Genomic DNA, 16,094 nt, shown 5'->3' on the forward strand with positions numbered 1-16,094 from the left:
CTGAGTTGCTAGGTAATAGAAGTGTAAAATTTTACATAATTGAGATTTTAATTAATAATTTCCTAGTTTTAGCATTAGATCGAAAAGTCGCTTATGGATCCACCCTACTGGGTTCGATTCCCGGCTGATGACAGTAAAAAAATTATCGGTGAAATACACATTTTACCACTAATTGAATGAAGTGAATTTCAGAATTTTGCATTAAAATTGCTTGCGATTTGCTGCGATTTTTCACTAAATTCTCTTAATAATTGTTTAAATAGCTAAATCTAACTACGGTGGTCGGTGATTAGCTGTAAGTGTAAGCAGTTGGCATACATGGGTGCTTCAATAAAAACAACATTAGATATCAAAAGTTTATTAAGAAAAAATTTGAAATCGGTTGGCACAAAATTGCTTAGTGGTTTACATAGGCTGTAGAGCTGTTGCACCGAACCATGTTATATGAGACTTCAATAAAATATTTAAAAATTTAAAATTGTCGTGTAATGAAAATAAATTTAATAGAAATCAATCCGTTTAGACAGTTGGTTTCATGCATTCATCGAAATTAGTAAAAGTAAATAGAAATTGTGAGACTCGTATAACATGATTGAAAGCAATTCGCTCTTCACTAATTCTATTTAAGCTCTGTGTTAAAATGTAATGTAAATTTTATTAAACTCGTAATTATATCGATCATAAGATTGAAAAATTCGCATCAATTGTCCTTAAGTCAAAATTGGAAGAAATCGATTCGTGGGGTCTAATTAATTAGTTCGTATCTATCTAGTGCTTATCTATCTAGGTGCAAAAATATCTGTACCGTTCGATATGAAAATAGACTCGTGTGGTTTATAACAATTTTGGTACCGTTTGAGGTCGGTGAGAACGCTTCGATCCGAGAAGCTTCGGAACTACAATTCAAATATAGTATAAAAGCGAGACGAATACAAATTGGCATCAAGCGATAATCGAATTTCTATAATTATACATAAGACATAATAAGAAATCTAATTGAACATTCACAAGCGTCGCGCGACGCGTAACAATAGCTTAACATTAAATTATCATCGAAATTATAAATAATTCTTAACATAATTATTGCAATCGGAAATTATTAAATTATAATTAAAATAAAATTAATTATGACTAGCCTCCGGGCGGAGAGTCGGTCGCTCGCTGTAAAACGAGATCGCTCAACAAAGACCAAAAAAAAGACGGGTTGCACTGGGGGAGTGCCGGCAGAAGTGAAAACTTGATTATTAACGTTGAGCATGTTTGATATTTTGGAATGGTATCCGTCTTACGCTTTTTCGATCAGGTCACGTGTCCTGACGCGAGTTTAAGATTTTATACCCATTACAGAAAAAGTGCTCAACGCCGCTAAAGAAGTTTTCACTTCAATAACAACAGAAACGAACGAGCGCGAACCGAACAGAACGCTCGCGAGCCCCGAGCTCGCTGCATGGAGTGAGACCACTGACCTCTACCACTATAGGCGTATACGGTATAGTTATAATAGAGGTCAGTGAGTGAGACCTACTGTAGCGTCAGCGTGTAACTAATAATGTAATGTAAAGTAATGGAATGTCGCGTTATCTGGGCGGCACCTCGCGCGGCGGCGGACTGCGGTACTTCGCCTTTATGTGCAGGAACGGCTTCTTCGGAGATGTCGTATCTGCGATACTCGCTTCGAGCGACCGTCTGATACTTTCCTCGATAGCGGCCTGGGTTAATGGCGTGTTTGTTACAGATTGGCTCTTCTTCAGTTTTGGGAAGTCGTTTGTGGTCGCGAGACTCATGCTGCGCGTGGTTTTAGCGTAGCCGTTGGTTAGCGTCTTTTTTGGCTCAATAATGGGCGTCGACGCGAGGCTCTGGCTGCGCGTTTTTCTTGGCACATCAGTCACTCCGGTAATGCTTCCGTTGCGAACTTTCGCTTGGTTCAACCGGTCCGTCCCGCAGAACTTTTTATCGTCCTTCTGTGTAGCGAGGCTCATGCTGCGCGATTTCTTGGGTGCATTGAAGGATTTCCTCTGCTCAGTAGCACGGTTGATGGGCGTGCTGGGTGTGCTGAAACTGGCTGGTGCAGATTGCTTCCTGGAGCGAGGTATGGTCTTCTGCTCATTAAGCGGCAATGTTAATGCCGATCTGTTTCTTGCAACTGGTTTGATCGGTGTGGAAGTTCTTTCAGGTGGCGGGATGCCATTGCTCGTCTTGCGTCTGATCAGTTTGCCTTCTATTGGGGAAGATTTGCCGCTGATCGAACTCTTGCTATGCGCGGGGGATATGCTTTCTTTGGGTTTTGTTTTGTCCACGGGGGAGGTACTACCGATGGAGGTCTTACTGTGCGCGGGCGAGAGGCCAGCTGCGGAGGACTCCTTGCTAAGTGTGGCCTTGCTGCTGGCGGGGGAGACTGAGTCCTTGGAGGGGGAGGGGGAGGTCCTGTGGGGGGGCGTGCGTGCGGGTGCGGGGGGAGGGGGTGGGGGGGTGAGGGGGAGGAGGGCCTGGCGCGCGTTGGTGACGAGTCGCACCTGGCAGGGCTCGTGGCGCGACAGGAAGTGCTCCAGCGTGTCCCAGCCGCCCCCCACACGCACCATCATGTGACGGCCCTTCAGTAGCTGCAAGCAGATAGAGATTTTATTAAAATATTGTTAAATTTAGTAGGTACATAACAATTGTTAAATTTAGTAGGTACATACCTACTAAATTGAACAATACACATGTTAAGGGAACAATGGTTATTGTTAATAAAGTAATCACTTATCTTGCTAAATAAGTAATAAGTTATAAATAAATAAATAACTAATAAGTTAAAATTTATTATTGTTACAAATAAGTACATATTTGTAACAATAATAAATTTTCATAGAATTAAGTTTCTAATAAGTCACTAACTATAATATTATAACAATTCATTAAGTTATTAAGTTACAAAATTACAGTTAGAAGTATGCAAAATTAAAACATCTATTTACAAATTAATGAATTTCTATAGATTTATTACTTTATTTCAACCAATAAAAAACAACATTATCTACTAACCCTGATGAAGACATTCCTGCCAGCGATGTTGTACCGTCCCTCACCGACTTTCTTCACCTTGAGCAGACGTGAACACTTCTCTTCACCGCAGCGACACCCGCGCTCTAGCAAACGTGTTATGGATTGTACCTGGAACCATACATGATTGTTAATTATAAACTGTATAATATAATCATTGATTTACTCAATAAACTAGGCAATCACTAATTTTTATTTATTTATGACTAGCAATTCCAATTTATTTGCAATAGGTAATAATGTTCTATTTGCAAAATACTTTTACGACAGCGTAATTTTAACATTTTGGAACTGTTCAATCAAGCTTAGTCATCGAATCCCCCCCTCGTTCATTCACATCAAAATATTTTTTTTTCATAAGGTTGATGTTCCGACCGTCCCTCCATACATTTTTGATTACCTCTAAACACTTAACACAGACACTATTTCTTTAAAACTAATCATTTTATCACTTCTCTATAATGAAATGTGTGCGCGTTCGACCTTTTTAATCAATAATTTACAATATTTACTTAGAAAAACAACAGTAAAATACCGGAAAAATTTGACACTTCTACAGTAGTGTGCGTGACTTTTGCCAAGCGAAACACGACATAAAGCACGACATCTAGCGCATAGACTATATACTTATTACAGATCTAGCGCGTCAATGTCTAAACGAAAGGCGATGTTTAGACATTGACGCGCTAGATGTCGTGCATTCGCGTTCGTTATCTTATGCATAATGAGCATAATTCTAATAAATCAAAGTTCTGTGTAAAAATTGAGTAATTTCATTTCCAATCGTTCAAAGAAAATAACAATAAAATAAAATAAAACTAATGACCTTAGAAACTATGTTTTTTTTTATTTATTACTCATTATTGTTCGTCCGTCGTAGGTCTGTAAACTGTATTGTACACTGAAGGTAAATGGTACTGTAGGTACTTTAGTTCGGCGTCGTCGCTCGTCGGCTTGATATAAAATTACATTCTTGATTTCATTGACACGCGCTATGATTTGCGCGCGGAATTTCTTGTGTTGTGAATTTATTTTTGTATGCTATGCATTTTAATTGATTCAAATTGCAATGTTTCTCTAGTATGCATTTGAGACTATATTGTAAATTGTAATAATTGATCGTGGGTATAGTAATTAATTATTCTAATAACGCAATTAGTAATATATGTATTTTCGGTGGGATTCAAAACAAAAAATTGGCCCGTGATTTTTATGAAATTTCACCACATTGCAAATCACATCAATCATAGTTCATACACATGTATGACGAAAGTGATTAGTATTGTGGCTAACATTGACTCATCAGTTCATCACTGAAACCAGTGATAAATCAGTACCTATATCATATTGTGTTTGAATATTTTTAAACAATGATATAAGTATACAATTATTATAAATCGGTAAACTATCAAAGTAATCACAAACTTGCAAACATTGGTAAAATGTCCAGTAGTTTATGAGCCTATTCATTACAATTTACAATCAAACAAACAAACAAAGTTTTCCTCTTTATAATATTAGTGTAGACAAACACTATGAATACGATCACTAATGCAAATTCGGGGATTTTCTAATTATTGCTAAATAATAATTGAATTCGTTTTGAAATACTCTATAATTTTTAGTGTATAAATAGACATTTATAATGTGGTGCTCATTTTTTTTGTACTGCTAACGCTATTGTAGGTACCTATTTTCGTTGTTTTATTTCAAGTGAACACGGCCATACAATTTTGTCACGAGCCGCCTATGATTGTAGGTACTTTTGTTAGGCTCCTTCGTCGTCCGCGTCGGCTCGAAAGTTCTTGATTTCATTGTCACGCGCTATGATTTGCGCGCGGATTTTCTTGTGTTGTGAATTTATTTTTGTATTATTATTATTTTTTATTTATTTTTTTATTTTATTGATTCAAATAAAATATTTCACTAGTATGCATTTGAGACTATATTGTATTATGTATAATTTATCGTAGGTATAGTTATTCTTATAACGCAGTTATATTTTCGGTGGGACAATTTGACCCGTGATTTTTCTGAAATATCACCACGTTGCAAATCACATCAATCATACACACGTATGACGAAAGTATAGTGGCTATAATTGACTCATCAGTTCATCACTGAAACCAGTGATAAATCAGTACATATATCATATTTTATTGTGTTTGAATATTTTTTAAACAACGATATAGGTATACAATATTATTATAAATCGGTAAACTACCAAAGTACTTCCGAATTTTCAGACAGACAAACAAGTAGTTTGAACACGCAGTTTTCTTATACTAGTAGCAAAAATCAAAACCATAATATTATGTTTCCCTACTATATTTTACTAAAAGTCGAGTGCGTCGAAATCGTAAATAATAATATGTTTTTCACCTTCCTGGTTATTTTCCCATAGTAAATAGTGTTTTAGGTTTGTTGTTGTAGGTAGGAATAATAATAATTATTCTTACATGTTGGTTATGAAATGTATATTGAAATAATTTACTTTTACAAATCATTAGTGATATAAGTTTTGAGTGAAAATGCTTGGATCAGCATAATATTATATGGTACTTCAAATACATGTTTTGATAAAAAAAACAATAGTGTAATAAAATAAAACTGCGTTTTATTGTAATCAATGTTGACAATTTTAAATTCCAAAATTATTGATCAATAAAATAGTTTACACCAACAAATATAACTTTTATTTTTATAACAATCGTTCATAATATAAACCGTAGCAGGTGGCGTTTTGAAGTTCTGTCTACTCATACAGAAAAATGGAAAACTTGTTTTTTTTGTAAACAATTTATTACTCATGTTGTTTGGCAACTCGAAGCGTGGTCGTCCGTCGTAGGTACTTTTGTTCGGCGTCGCGTCGTCGTCCGCGTCGGCTTGATATAAAACATTCTTGATTTCATTGACACGCGCTATGATTTGCGCGCGGAATTTCTTGTGTTGTGAATTTATTTTTGTATGCTATGCATTTTAATTGAATCAAATTGCAATATTTCTCTAGTATGCATTTGAGACTATATTGTAATAATTGATCGTGGGTAGGTATAGTAATTAATTATTCTAATAACGCAATTATATTTTCGGTGGGATTCAAAACAAAAAATTGGCCCGTGATTTTTATGAAATTTCACCACATTGCAAATTATATATTATACAATTACAATTACAATTATTATAAATCGGTAAACTATCAAAGTAATTACAAACTTGCAAAATATGCTTTTCCGAATTTTCAGACAGACACACAATTTTATTAGTTTGTTTTAGCAAAGTAGGTACCTATACCTATACGCTTACGTCGCGCGTCGCGTCGTCGAAAACGGTGCGCCCAGAAACAAACATACCTAATTCAGTTACAATCCTTTTTTTGTTCCGTAATTTATTGTATTTATTCTAATACGATTTTTTTTATTCGTCGGCCAGTTCTACTAGGTATAAAAAGATAAAATTGAAATATAATTATTGTAGCGACAGCCATATTATGTTACTATGTTTTCGTAAATATGTTTTTCACCTTCCTGGTTATTTTCACATAATCTTATCTTATATATAAAAATGAATCGCAAAATGTGTTGGTAAGCGCATAACTCGAGAACGGCTGAACCGATTTCGATCATTCTTTTTTTATTATATTCCTTGAAGTACGAGGATGGTTTTTATGTAGAGAAAACGTAAATATTATGTACCACGGGCGAAGCCGGGGCGGACCGCTAGTCTTCTTATATATATAAATGAATCGCAAAATGTGTTGGTAAGCGCATAACTCGAGAACGGCTGAACCGATTTCGATCATTCTTTTTTTATTATATTCCTTGAAGTACGAGGATGGTTTTTATGTAGAGAAAACGTAAATATTATGTACCACGGGCGAAGCCGGGGCGGACCGCTAGTATATATATATATAAATGAATCGCAAAATGTGTTGGTAAGCGCATAACTCGAGAACGGCTGAACCGATTTCGATAATTCTTTTTTTATTATATTCCTTGAAGTACGAGGATGGTTCTTATGTAGAGAAAACGTAAACATGTACCACGGGCGAAGCCGGGGCGGACCGCTAGTCTTCTTATATATAAAAATGAATCGCAAAATGTGTTGGTAAGCGCATAACTCGAGAACGGCTGAACCGATTTCGATAATTCTTTTTTTATTATATCCCTTGAAGTACGAGGATGGTTCTTATAGCTAGAGAGCTAGTTAGTTTAGTTTTAGTGCAGTGGCAGTGTAAATGTTGTTGTTGAGGTTATGTAAATTTAACACTTTAGTTAACTACCAAGATATAAAGAAATGAGGATAGGACACAATAACTATTGGTTGAGGTATTTATAAACTCATAATATACTTTTAAAAAAATCACGTTTTAATAAATTTCTAGAATTAAATTAGAACAGCTGATTCAAAATAGCCTAAAAAATCTTAATAATAATAATTACGCTTCACAGCAAGAAGAAATGTACCATATGTACCCGCACAAAGTCGATATTGTGTTGCCTACCGTTCGACTCAATGGCTAGGGTTGTAACTACCTTTAATAATTATTACCAAACTAATAAACCGAGTGATGCGAAATAACCATAATTCTTTTAGAGTTTGATAAAATGATCAGGCAGGTATTTTCTTTAATCCTCTGAATTCTCGGTTACTAAATTGTATCGTTGAAATTATTCTTAATCGCGTAAATTTAATAAATAATCATATGGAAAACACTTTTCATTTGTTTTTTTACTTTCACGCCCAACTACTATACAATAATTACGTTGTTTCGGTATTTTGACGAGAAAACGCAGGAAACATCCGTTGTATCATTTTAGATAGATTGTATATTTTGTATCTGTAGAATTGAAATCAAAGCTATGTATATGTTGTCTCCATTCTTTTCTTATCGGATTGTTGATCCCAATGCGAATGCGTCACTTAAATTTTATAAAAGACAATTAAGAACATCAAAAATAAAGTGATACGTAAATATTTCACAGTGCAATATATTATATAATTAATAATAATTATATATTTATGAAAAAATAATTACATCAGATTTAATAATAGCAATTGTTTTGAATGTACATAATATGAATAAATGATTACATCATAATAGTAATAATTACAATTGTTTTATTTCCCATTTGTTGCAACCCTAGCATATCTTCATGTAGCAGCAGAAGTACCTACACTGGCGGCGCGGCGGCATCGTGCGACATCAAAGGCATTGCCTTACTAGGTAAGTTTATAATGACTCATTTCTTTTATTATATAATTTACGTTTTACTTTTACAGAATCCGATTCAATGGATTATGAAGACGAGTCACACAACGCCATACGATAGTGATGATGAATGAACATTTCAATAAATGCATGCGTGTTTTTTTATGTTGTTTTGTAATTGTTAATTGTTTCTTAAATAAAGAAATAAACTAAATATTTAAATGATGATTTGTTATTTGCAACACAACTTTATATTTGAGATTCTTTACAAATGTATATTTAGTTTTGTATCATCAAATTTATAAATTTTATTCCATAGTTTTCAAAATTAAATGTAAATGACCATAAAAACATTAATAAAGTAAATCATTGATGTAAGGTCAGGGAACGTAATACATATATACATCTGACCATGTAGAAGCTAAGTCTTGTTGACTGCTGAAGTCTGTAAAGTTTTGTTGTCTGCTGAAGTCTGTACGCAATGAAAATGTCTGCCGTTTCGAAAATAAGTTTTTAAGACCCTAATAAATAAAATATATGTATATATAATGGCAGATCTGGTCAAATACTTTCAAAATTGTATTTTTTTCAGCACTTTCATAAGTGTCTGCCAGAATGTTATCCGCGTGATAATGGTCTGCCATTGTTATTTTCCGATAGTAATAATAATCTATTTTCAAATATCAAAATGGCAGACGTGGTCAAATGGTTTCAAAGTTCGCCAAAAATTTCCACCTGTCTTACCTAAGCGCGCGCCCCGTCCACCACTCTGGGCTTAGTGACTCCTCATCTCATGTATAGTAGGTATAGGGGAATCAACACACAAAAATCCAGGTCTGGTCAAATACATACAGGTAGCTTTGCGCTAGCTCTCTAGCTATTACTTCTTATGGAGAGAAAACGTAAACATGTACCACGGGCGAAGCCGGGGCGGACCGCTAGTAAATAATAAAATAATAAATAGTGTATTAGATTTGTTATTGTATCTTGTATACCTACGAATAATTATTCTTACGTCTTGTTGGGAAATGTTCAAATACCTACCTATTGAAATAATTTACTGTTACAAATCATTAGTGTTATTAGTTTTGAGTGAATAGGCATGGATCAGAAATTCAGAATATAATATGCTACTAACTACTCAAATACATACATGTTTACACAACAAACACCACTGACCTCTATAACTATAAGTTATAGAGGTCAGTGACCGTCAGTGACAAACACTATGGATACCTACGCTCGCGAATGCAAATTCGGTGATTTACTAATTATTGATACCTAGTCATTGAATTCGTTTTGAAATAGCCTGTACTTTGTAATTTTTAGTGTTATAGACATTTATAAAATGTGGTGCTCATTTTTTTGTAATAAATCATCCCGAACGCTATTGTATTTTCGTTGTTTTATTTCAAGTGAACACCTAGGTATACAATTTTGTCACGAGCCGCCTCTGGCCTCTGGGTGAAATAAACAAGTCAAATGATTTTTGTTCTAATTGTATTTTGGTAGTAGTTTGTTTAGAATTTACATTACCATTGTTTAATTTTTATTTTGTATTTGCAGTAAAATAAAAAGATGAAAAACTTCATTAGGTATATTGTACGACACCTCACTCTGAATCGCGCTAGCGAAATTTTTTCGTTACAGAGCACATATACAACTTTCGGACAATCTTCATTGAGGCCGGCCGGCAAATCGAGTATGTCGAGAAACTTCACTTATTCGATGGAGGTATTCTACCTTCCTTCCTCCACAGTTGTGGGACCCCGACGTGCATTGAACACGCAGCTTTCTGATACTAGTAGCTAAAATCAAAACCACAGATATGTCTGTGATCAAAACCATAATAATATTTTTACCTATTATTTTACTAAAAGTCGAGTGCATCGAAATCGTAAATATGTTTTTCACCTTCCTGGTTTTTTTTCCATAGTAAATAGTGTTTTTGATTTGTTGTTGTATGAATAATTATTCTTACTTGTTGGTTATGAAATGTATTTTGAAATAATTTACTTTTACAAATCATTACTGATATTAGTTTTGAGTGAAAATGCTTGGATCAGCATAATATCATATTTGCTACTTCAAATACATGTTTTGATTAAAAAAAAACAATAGTGTAATGTAGGTAATAAAATAAAACTGCGTTTTATTGTAGGTAATCAATTTTGACATTATTTATTTCCCAAAATTACAATAAAATAGTTTACGCCAACAAATATAACTTTTATTTTTATAACAATCCTACTTCCTACTAATGCGAAAGTTCATACATGTTTCAAAAGAAAAACTTTTACTTTTACTATTATTTCAATTTATCCGGTTTAATTAAGACTTAATATTGATACATATGATCATTATAAATACAAATAGGAATTAACAATATAACGAATACGTGGCACAACTAAAATTTTACCGATACCACCCGTGGTCATTCTCCTTTGTGGGTCATTTGTAACAGGATGGCGGTTCTACAGCGAAAAAAGAAAAATGATGGTCAGAACGCTGATACCGGATACCTTAAGATACTGTAATATAAAATATTACTAGATTAGATAAAATATTATAGGTAGTATCTTCACCGTGTGTGACGCGCTTTACATTCACGCCATCTAGAGTTAAATCTTTATCATTTTTGTATACGTCTGTGTGTGTAAACGACCCTGTATGCAATGACAGATGTTAAAACGCATAATTTTACCGAATTGGGTGGATTTTAAGGCAATGATATAACATATTTCAATAAAATATAATATTCAGTAACCGCCATGACTATTCCTAGGTTTGATGACTATTCCAATTACGCAAAAACTCAAATAAACTAGAAATGTAGAATTCAGCGCCATCTAGCGGGATATTGGCTGGGAACAGATCGTTGCAATCACCATAATATACATTTTTCAAGCATATTCATTATTGCCATAAGTAAACCATGACGAATGTTTTTTATTTTTATTTCCAATACTGTATACATACCCGCTTGTCGAGCTCGTTGGTGGGTCTGAGCGGCACGTCGGTGTCGGAGTCGGAGCTGCGCGTGCTCTCCGCCTCCACGCTGTCCGACACGCAACACTCAGCTGGAAACATGGGGTTTATACAAATACATGTTTTTCAAACTATTTAAATGGATTTATTTGTGCTAGCGGTACGAGTAATTAACAGGGAGGGTAAAATCGTTAAATAAGCACTTTTTTTTATAATTATTAACATCTGCGATCAGTCAACGGACTATGAACAGATATATAAATAATCACTTGGAAGTAAAACCTCACTGAATATGTAAAAACTTGACAAAAAATAGTCATAGTTAAAGTTAAAACATAATTTTAACAAAATAATGATAAATGAAATTTATGTTTTTTGAGGCTGTTACGTTTATTACTGATGTTTAGAATTTATAAATCGTTAGCTAAAATTTTAATGAATGAACAAACGATGAAATTTAAACATAATTTGAGTACCTACTTTAGCACATAATATAATATAATGTAAACATAGCAAAGGATATCCATAAAATACAGGGCAGACAATATAGCTTACTGAGTATTTATTGCGATTTCATAGCACACAAGATACACAATGTAAAGAGGGTCTCAACAAATAGGAGCAAGGGATCACTCAATATTTGCAAAGTATTTTATGGAGCACCCTTACTTGTTCGACAAACGATTCGAGAAAATTCCAAAAAGACAAGTAGACAAACGGTATTATTGAGAGATATCCGTTGCTTTTGTCACCGAGATTGGATAAAGTTCTTTGTACGATAGACAAAGCTGAAAAAATAAAATTTTTTAAGCATTGAAAGGAAGGTTACGTTGTGGCGACGCACAGGCGACTGGCGGTCGCCGGCGACCAATAGAAGCACGGCTTCAAATGGGAGCGTTCACACTGCAAGCAACTGTCGTAGCGACTCTTGTAGGGACCGGATTCTGCACGAATGTACTTAGAATACTGTCGCTCGGCTTGGTTTCCTGCCCCTAGTTTCTCTGTTTTGGTCGCCGAGAGACTGAGTCGCCGGCGACTGGTCGACAGTGCGTAATAGCTCTTACTGTACATAATAAAAAGGAAGGTACTTACTGTCATTTGGTTCTGCTGAGGTGGGTTTTGATTCTGATGTAGATCTGTAATTAGAAATTTATAAACTCAATTATTTAATAGGTAACAATTTATTTTAAAAAATATTTAATGATGTATTGATGTAGATAATATGGAATTAAAATTTGAAAGGCATTTGAAGGTGCAATACTTAATTTTTTTATAGTAATATAACAATAATATAGGTTTGTGGATAAGTCGCGTTTATTTATATTTTGGGTGCAAGTGTTATACTGATTTATATGGTAGTGGCAAGGAATGTAAAAGACTAGTTGTACTATTATTTACATTTGTTTGTCTATCTGCAGTAGCAGCGCAGAGTTACGAAACTGTCAACTGGTTGGTTAACTTTGGTCTGTTATTTTAATATGAAACTGTCAAGTTAGAAGCACCGTTACTGTCAACTATCAAATGTCAATGTCACCTGTCAACTGACAGTAATACAGGCAATACGTACGTATGCACGGGCAGCGTGTCCCGGAACTGCCAGGGCGCACACGGCGCGTTGCAGTCGCGGCCCGCGTCGCGCTCCTCGCGCGCGATCTCCGTCTCCAGCGCCACGAGCCCGGGCGGCTCCAGCGCGAACCGAGTGGCTAACCGCGCGACTTCTAGCAGGCAGAGCACTACTTGACGCGGCTGGTGGTGCAGTACTGTGCAACGAGATATTATGTATAGATTAACAAATTTTAATTGGTGTATTGATTGTTTGTAAAGTAGGTTTACGATCGAGATGTGACGGGGGATCGGTCCGTCTCTCTCTCATTATACCTGCGATCGCGCTCGTGAGGTTTTGGTGTGACACAAGTTTCTGAACATGTCACCCGACTAAAACGATTTTAAAAACGTTATCACGTTAAAAATAAAGGTTTCATGAATAGGTAATGATAGAATCAACTGAAAGTAACATTCTAACTTACATTTTTTAGAATAATAAGCTTATAAATTATCGTAATGTCTATAATCCTTGATAAGGGTACGTAGTTTAAATTAAATCTGTCCGTTTAAAGTGGGTCAAAATCGAGTCTAAAGAAGTCGGTTACATTAAACATACAGGTGAAACTAATATAACAAATACTATTGAGTAAAACAGGACGTTATCTGTGAAATAATGTTCTCAAATCGGACCCGCGGTTCCTGAAATTAGCTCGTTCAAGCAATCAAACTCTTCAGCTATATGTATAATATAAGTATAGAAATCGATTACCCAAATCATCGCTCTCGAAGAGCAGATTCTCGTGCACACCGAGCTCCCGACAGAATGTGATGAAGTTCTCAGCGTTGTCTCGCGAAAAGAAGCTTCGCCGCGCCGCGCGCTGCCAACACCGCCCGCGGATCGCTGGCACCGGCTGACAAGTGACAATACATACCTAATATAATATATAATATTCTAATATATATAAATCTCGTGTCACAATGTTTGTCCTCAACGGAGTCCTAAACCACTTAACCGATTATAATAAAATTCGCACACCATGTGCAGTTCGATCCAATTTGAGAGATAGGATAGTTTAAACATGTAGGTACCACGGGCGAAGCCGGGGCAGACCACTAGTAGGGAATATAAAATATTAGCCAACTGGATTTCTACGAAAATAAATAGAAGAATAATAAATCCTTCAGAGAACAAAATATAGAACATGTTATAATATAACCGGGAACAGTTAAAGGTGTTATATCATCCTTTCTATGTTGTGAATAGAACCATTTTGTATCAATCTGATGATTGCTTTGTCACATACTTAACAATAACCGATTACAATCCATAAACTAACTGCTTCTACACATGATTTTTTGGTAACTCACCCCCACAATAAGTCCTTGGTCCAGCGCCTCCCGAGCCCGGTCGTGTATGACTGCAGCTAGTTGGCATAACTCAGCACCATTGTCCAAAACATCCAAGAAATTTTCACCCGTCACGTATGTTATACCTGGAAAATATAATTAAATCATTAAAATAATGTCTAGGAAGAAACCTGTTTATATAATACCGAAAATAAATACATAAGCATTATATCTATATCATTAATGTTTTAATTCAATTAGTCTTCTTCTAAAAGTACATTTGAATAGTCATGACATAGTTTTACCATTTACCACCGATTCGGAAAGCAGTTTCTACGAAGAAGAACCGGCAAGAAACTCCGTAACTAGTTGCTCTTTTAAAATTATGTAAATTTTAATCATCGATAAATATAATAAAACCAATATTCGAAAGAACAATCCATTAAGTCACTATATATTACAACATTATTGCTAAAGTAATTATGTAGGGTAGGTATGTAATCAATTTTCCATCTTTGAGAACTTCAATTTCAATGAAAGGGCGAAGGTTCGAGACCAGGCGAGAGTGCGATAAATTTAAACAATGTCAGTTCAATTTATCTAGGCATTATTCTCATTTCTCAGCACTATTGCTCAAAACGGTAAAGGAAAACGATGTGCTAAAATCGATAAATTCTGTCGGTCAAGAATGGATCAATAAGCCCACCATAAATATATTTATTTAATGCTATTTATAGGTCTGTACTCTATCGTCGTGGGACAAAAAATGTAGGTATAATTTACACCGCTTAATTAAGACTTTCATTAAAGAAGTTAAGACAAATAGTATACAATTCTTTTGCCAATAGACTATCCACAGCACTACCCCATCTATCTGTTATTATCCAAGTAAATAGTCCAGTTATCGAGAACATAAACATAGCAAAGCCCGTTACATAACTGCACCGGTCGGCACGCGACGCGCCGCATCGCTGCTCGTGTGACGAGCCACAACCCGCGATGCTAATTGAAATACTTGCTAACTGTGAACGGTGTTTAATTAGTTTGGGCTCGATTCTTTACGGCGTTTGATCGGAGAATGATTGGGGGTGTTTTTGTTGATGTTTTTGTTATGATATAATTAGGTTGAACTATCGGCTAAGATATAATTGATATAGGGAAGTTAATCCTTAGATAGAGGCCTTATCTAGAGCCTAGAGGGCTGAACCACATTACCGGTCTGTAAAGTTTCTGTGTTGCAATGTTATTCATTATTTTCAATTCTAATTGAACTGAGCTAAGCCGTAAAGTCTGCCCTAACTGGGCAGACTTACGGCTTACGGTCTTTACGGTTTCTGGACCTATTGTTGCTGTTAGAATTCAATGAAACGTTTAATCTGTAGTGTTAATCTTTTCACCTCAAACTAAGCCAAGCATTTATTATAGAAACTAGACAAATGAAATCGAGAAACACTTCCAACTCATACTATGACGTAATCATTAACCATAGCTCAAACACTGAACAGTAACTGTTAGAATAATTTGAAAAATAACTGAAGTATAGTCTAATAGTAAGCCGCAGAATAATCCGCAGACAAGCCGAGCCCCTGACTCCGCATACCTCATGAATATTTGATTGCGATATTGTGCGCCTATTCGTCATGCTCATATTATATACCCGTCCTTTTACATCCTATGTACCTTACATACGTAAATGATCCTGAGAGAAAGCTAGTAATAGATCCATATCAAATATTTATGTACTTATGTATAATAATAGAAAATTTATTCCAGGTACTACCAAAACAAGAAGAAATACATAAAATAGTATTTATGAAGATCACAATACATATGACATTTATAATTTAAAATAATTTGTATAATAATAACATTTTGTATTCTATTTTTTATTTAATATTGTTAGTAATATCGTTTAATATTGATAAACCCGTTAAGAACCGAATTTCGCAGTGAGATAACC

The 16,094-nt window shown here is 35.0% G+C and overlaps 1 protein-coding gene across 2 annotated transcripts in view; it reads right to left on the minus strand.

The window, feature by feature from the left end:
- Positions 1-342: 342 nt before the first annotated feature.
- Positions 343-16,094, minus strand: part of LOC149476710 (uncharacterized) — a 100,561-nt gene continuing 84,809 nt past the window's right edge. For both annotated transcript variants that reach the window (XM_089711181.1, XM_089711180.1), the window contains exons 5-11: positions 14,156-14,280; positions 13,557-13,698; positions 12,810-13,002; positions 12,335-12,378; positions 11,234-11,334; positions 3,025-3,153; positions 343-2,600 (exon numbers count right to left, since the gene is read on the minus strand). In XM_089711181.1, coding sequence (XP_089567307.1) covers positions 1,578-2,600; positions 3,025-3,153; positions 11,234-11,334; positions 12,335-12,378; positions 12,810-13,002; positions 13,557-13,698; positions 14,156-14,280 — 1,757 coding nt within the window. In that variant the 3' untranslated portion in view covers positions 343-1,577. The remainder of the gene's footprint in view (positions 2,601-3,024; positions 3,154-11,233; positions 11,335-12,334; positions 12,379-12,809; positions 13,003-13,556; positions 13,699-14,155; positions 14,281-16,094) is intronic.

This window comes from Colias philodice, chromosome 26, assembly GCF_061535455.1.
Source record: "Colias philodice isolate Cphi_HAF_F1 chromosome 26, ilColPhil1 Martin Lab GWU primary, whole genome shotgun sequence".
Lineage (NCBI taxonomy): Eukaryota > Metazoa > Arthropoda > Insecta > Lepidoptera > Pieridae > Colias > Colias philodice.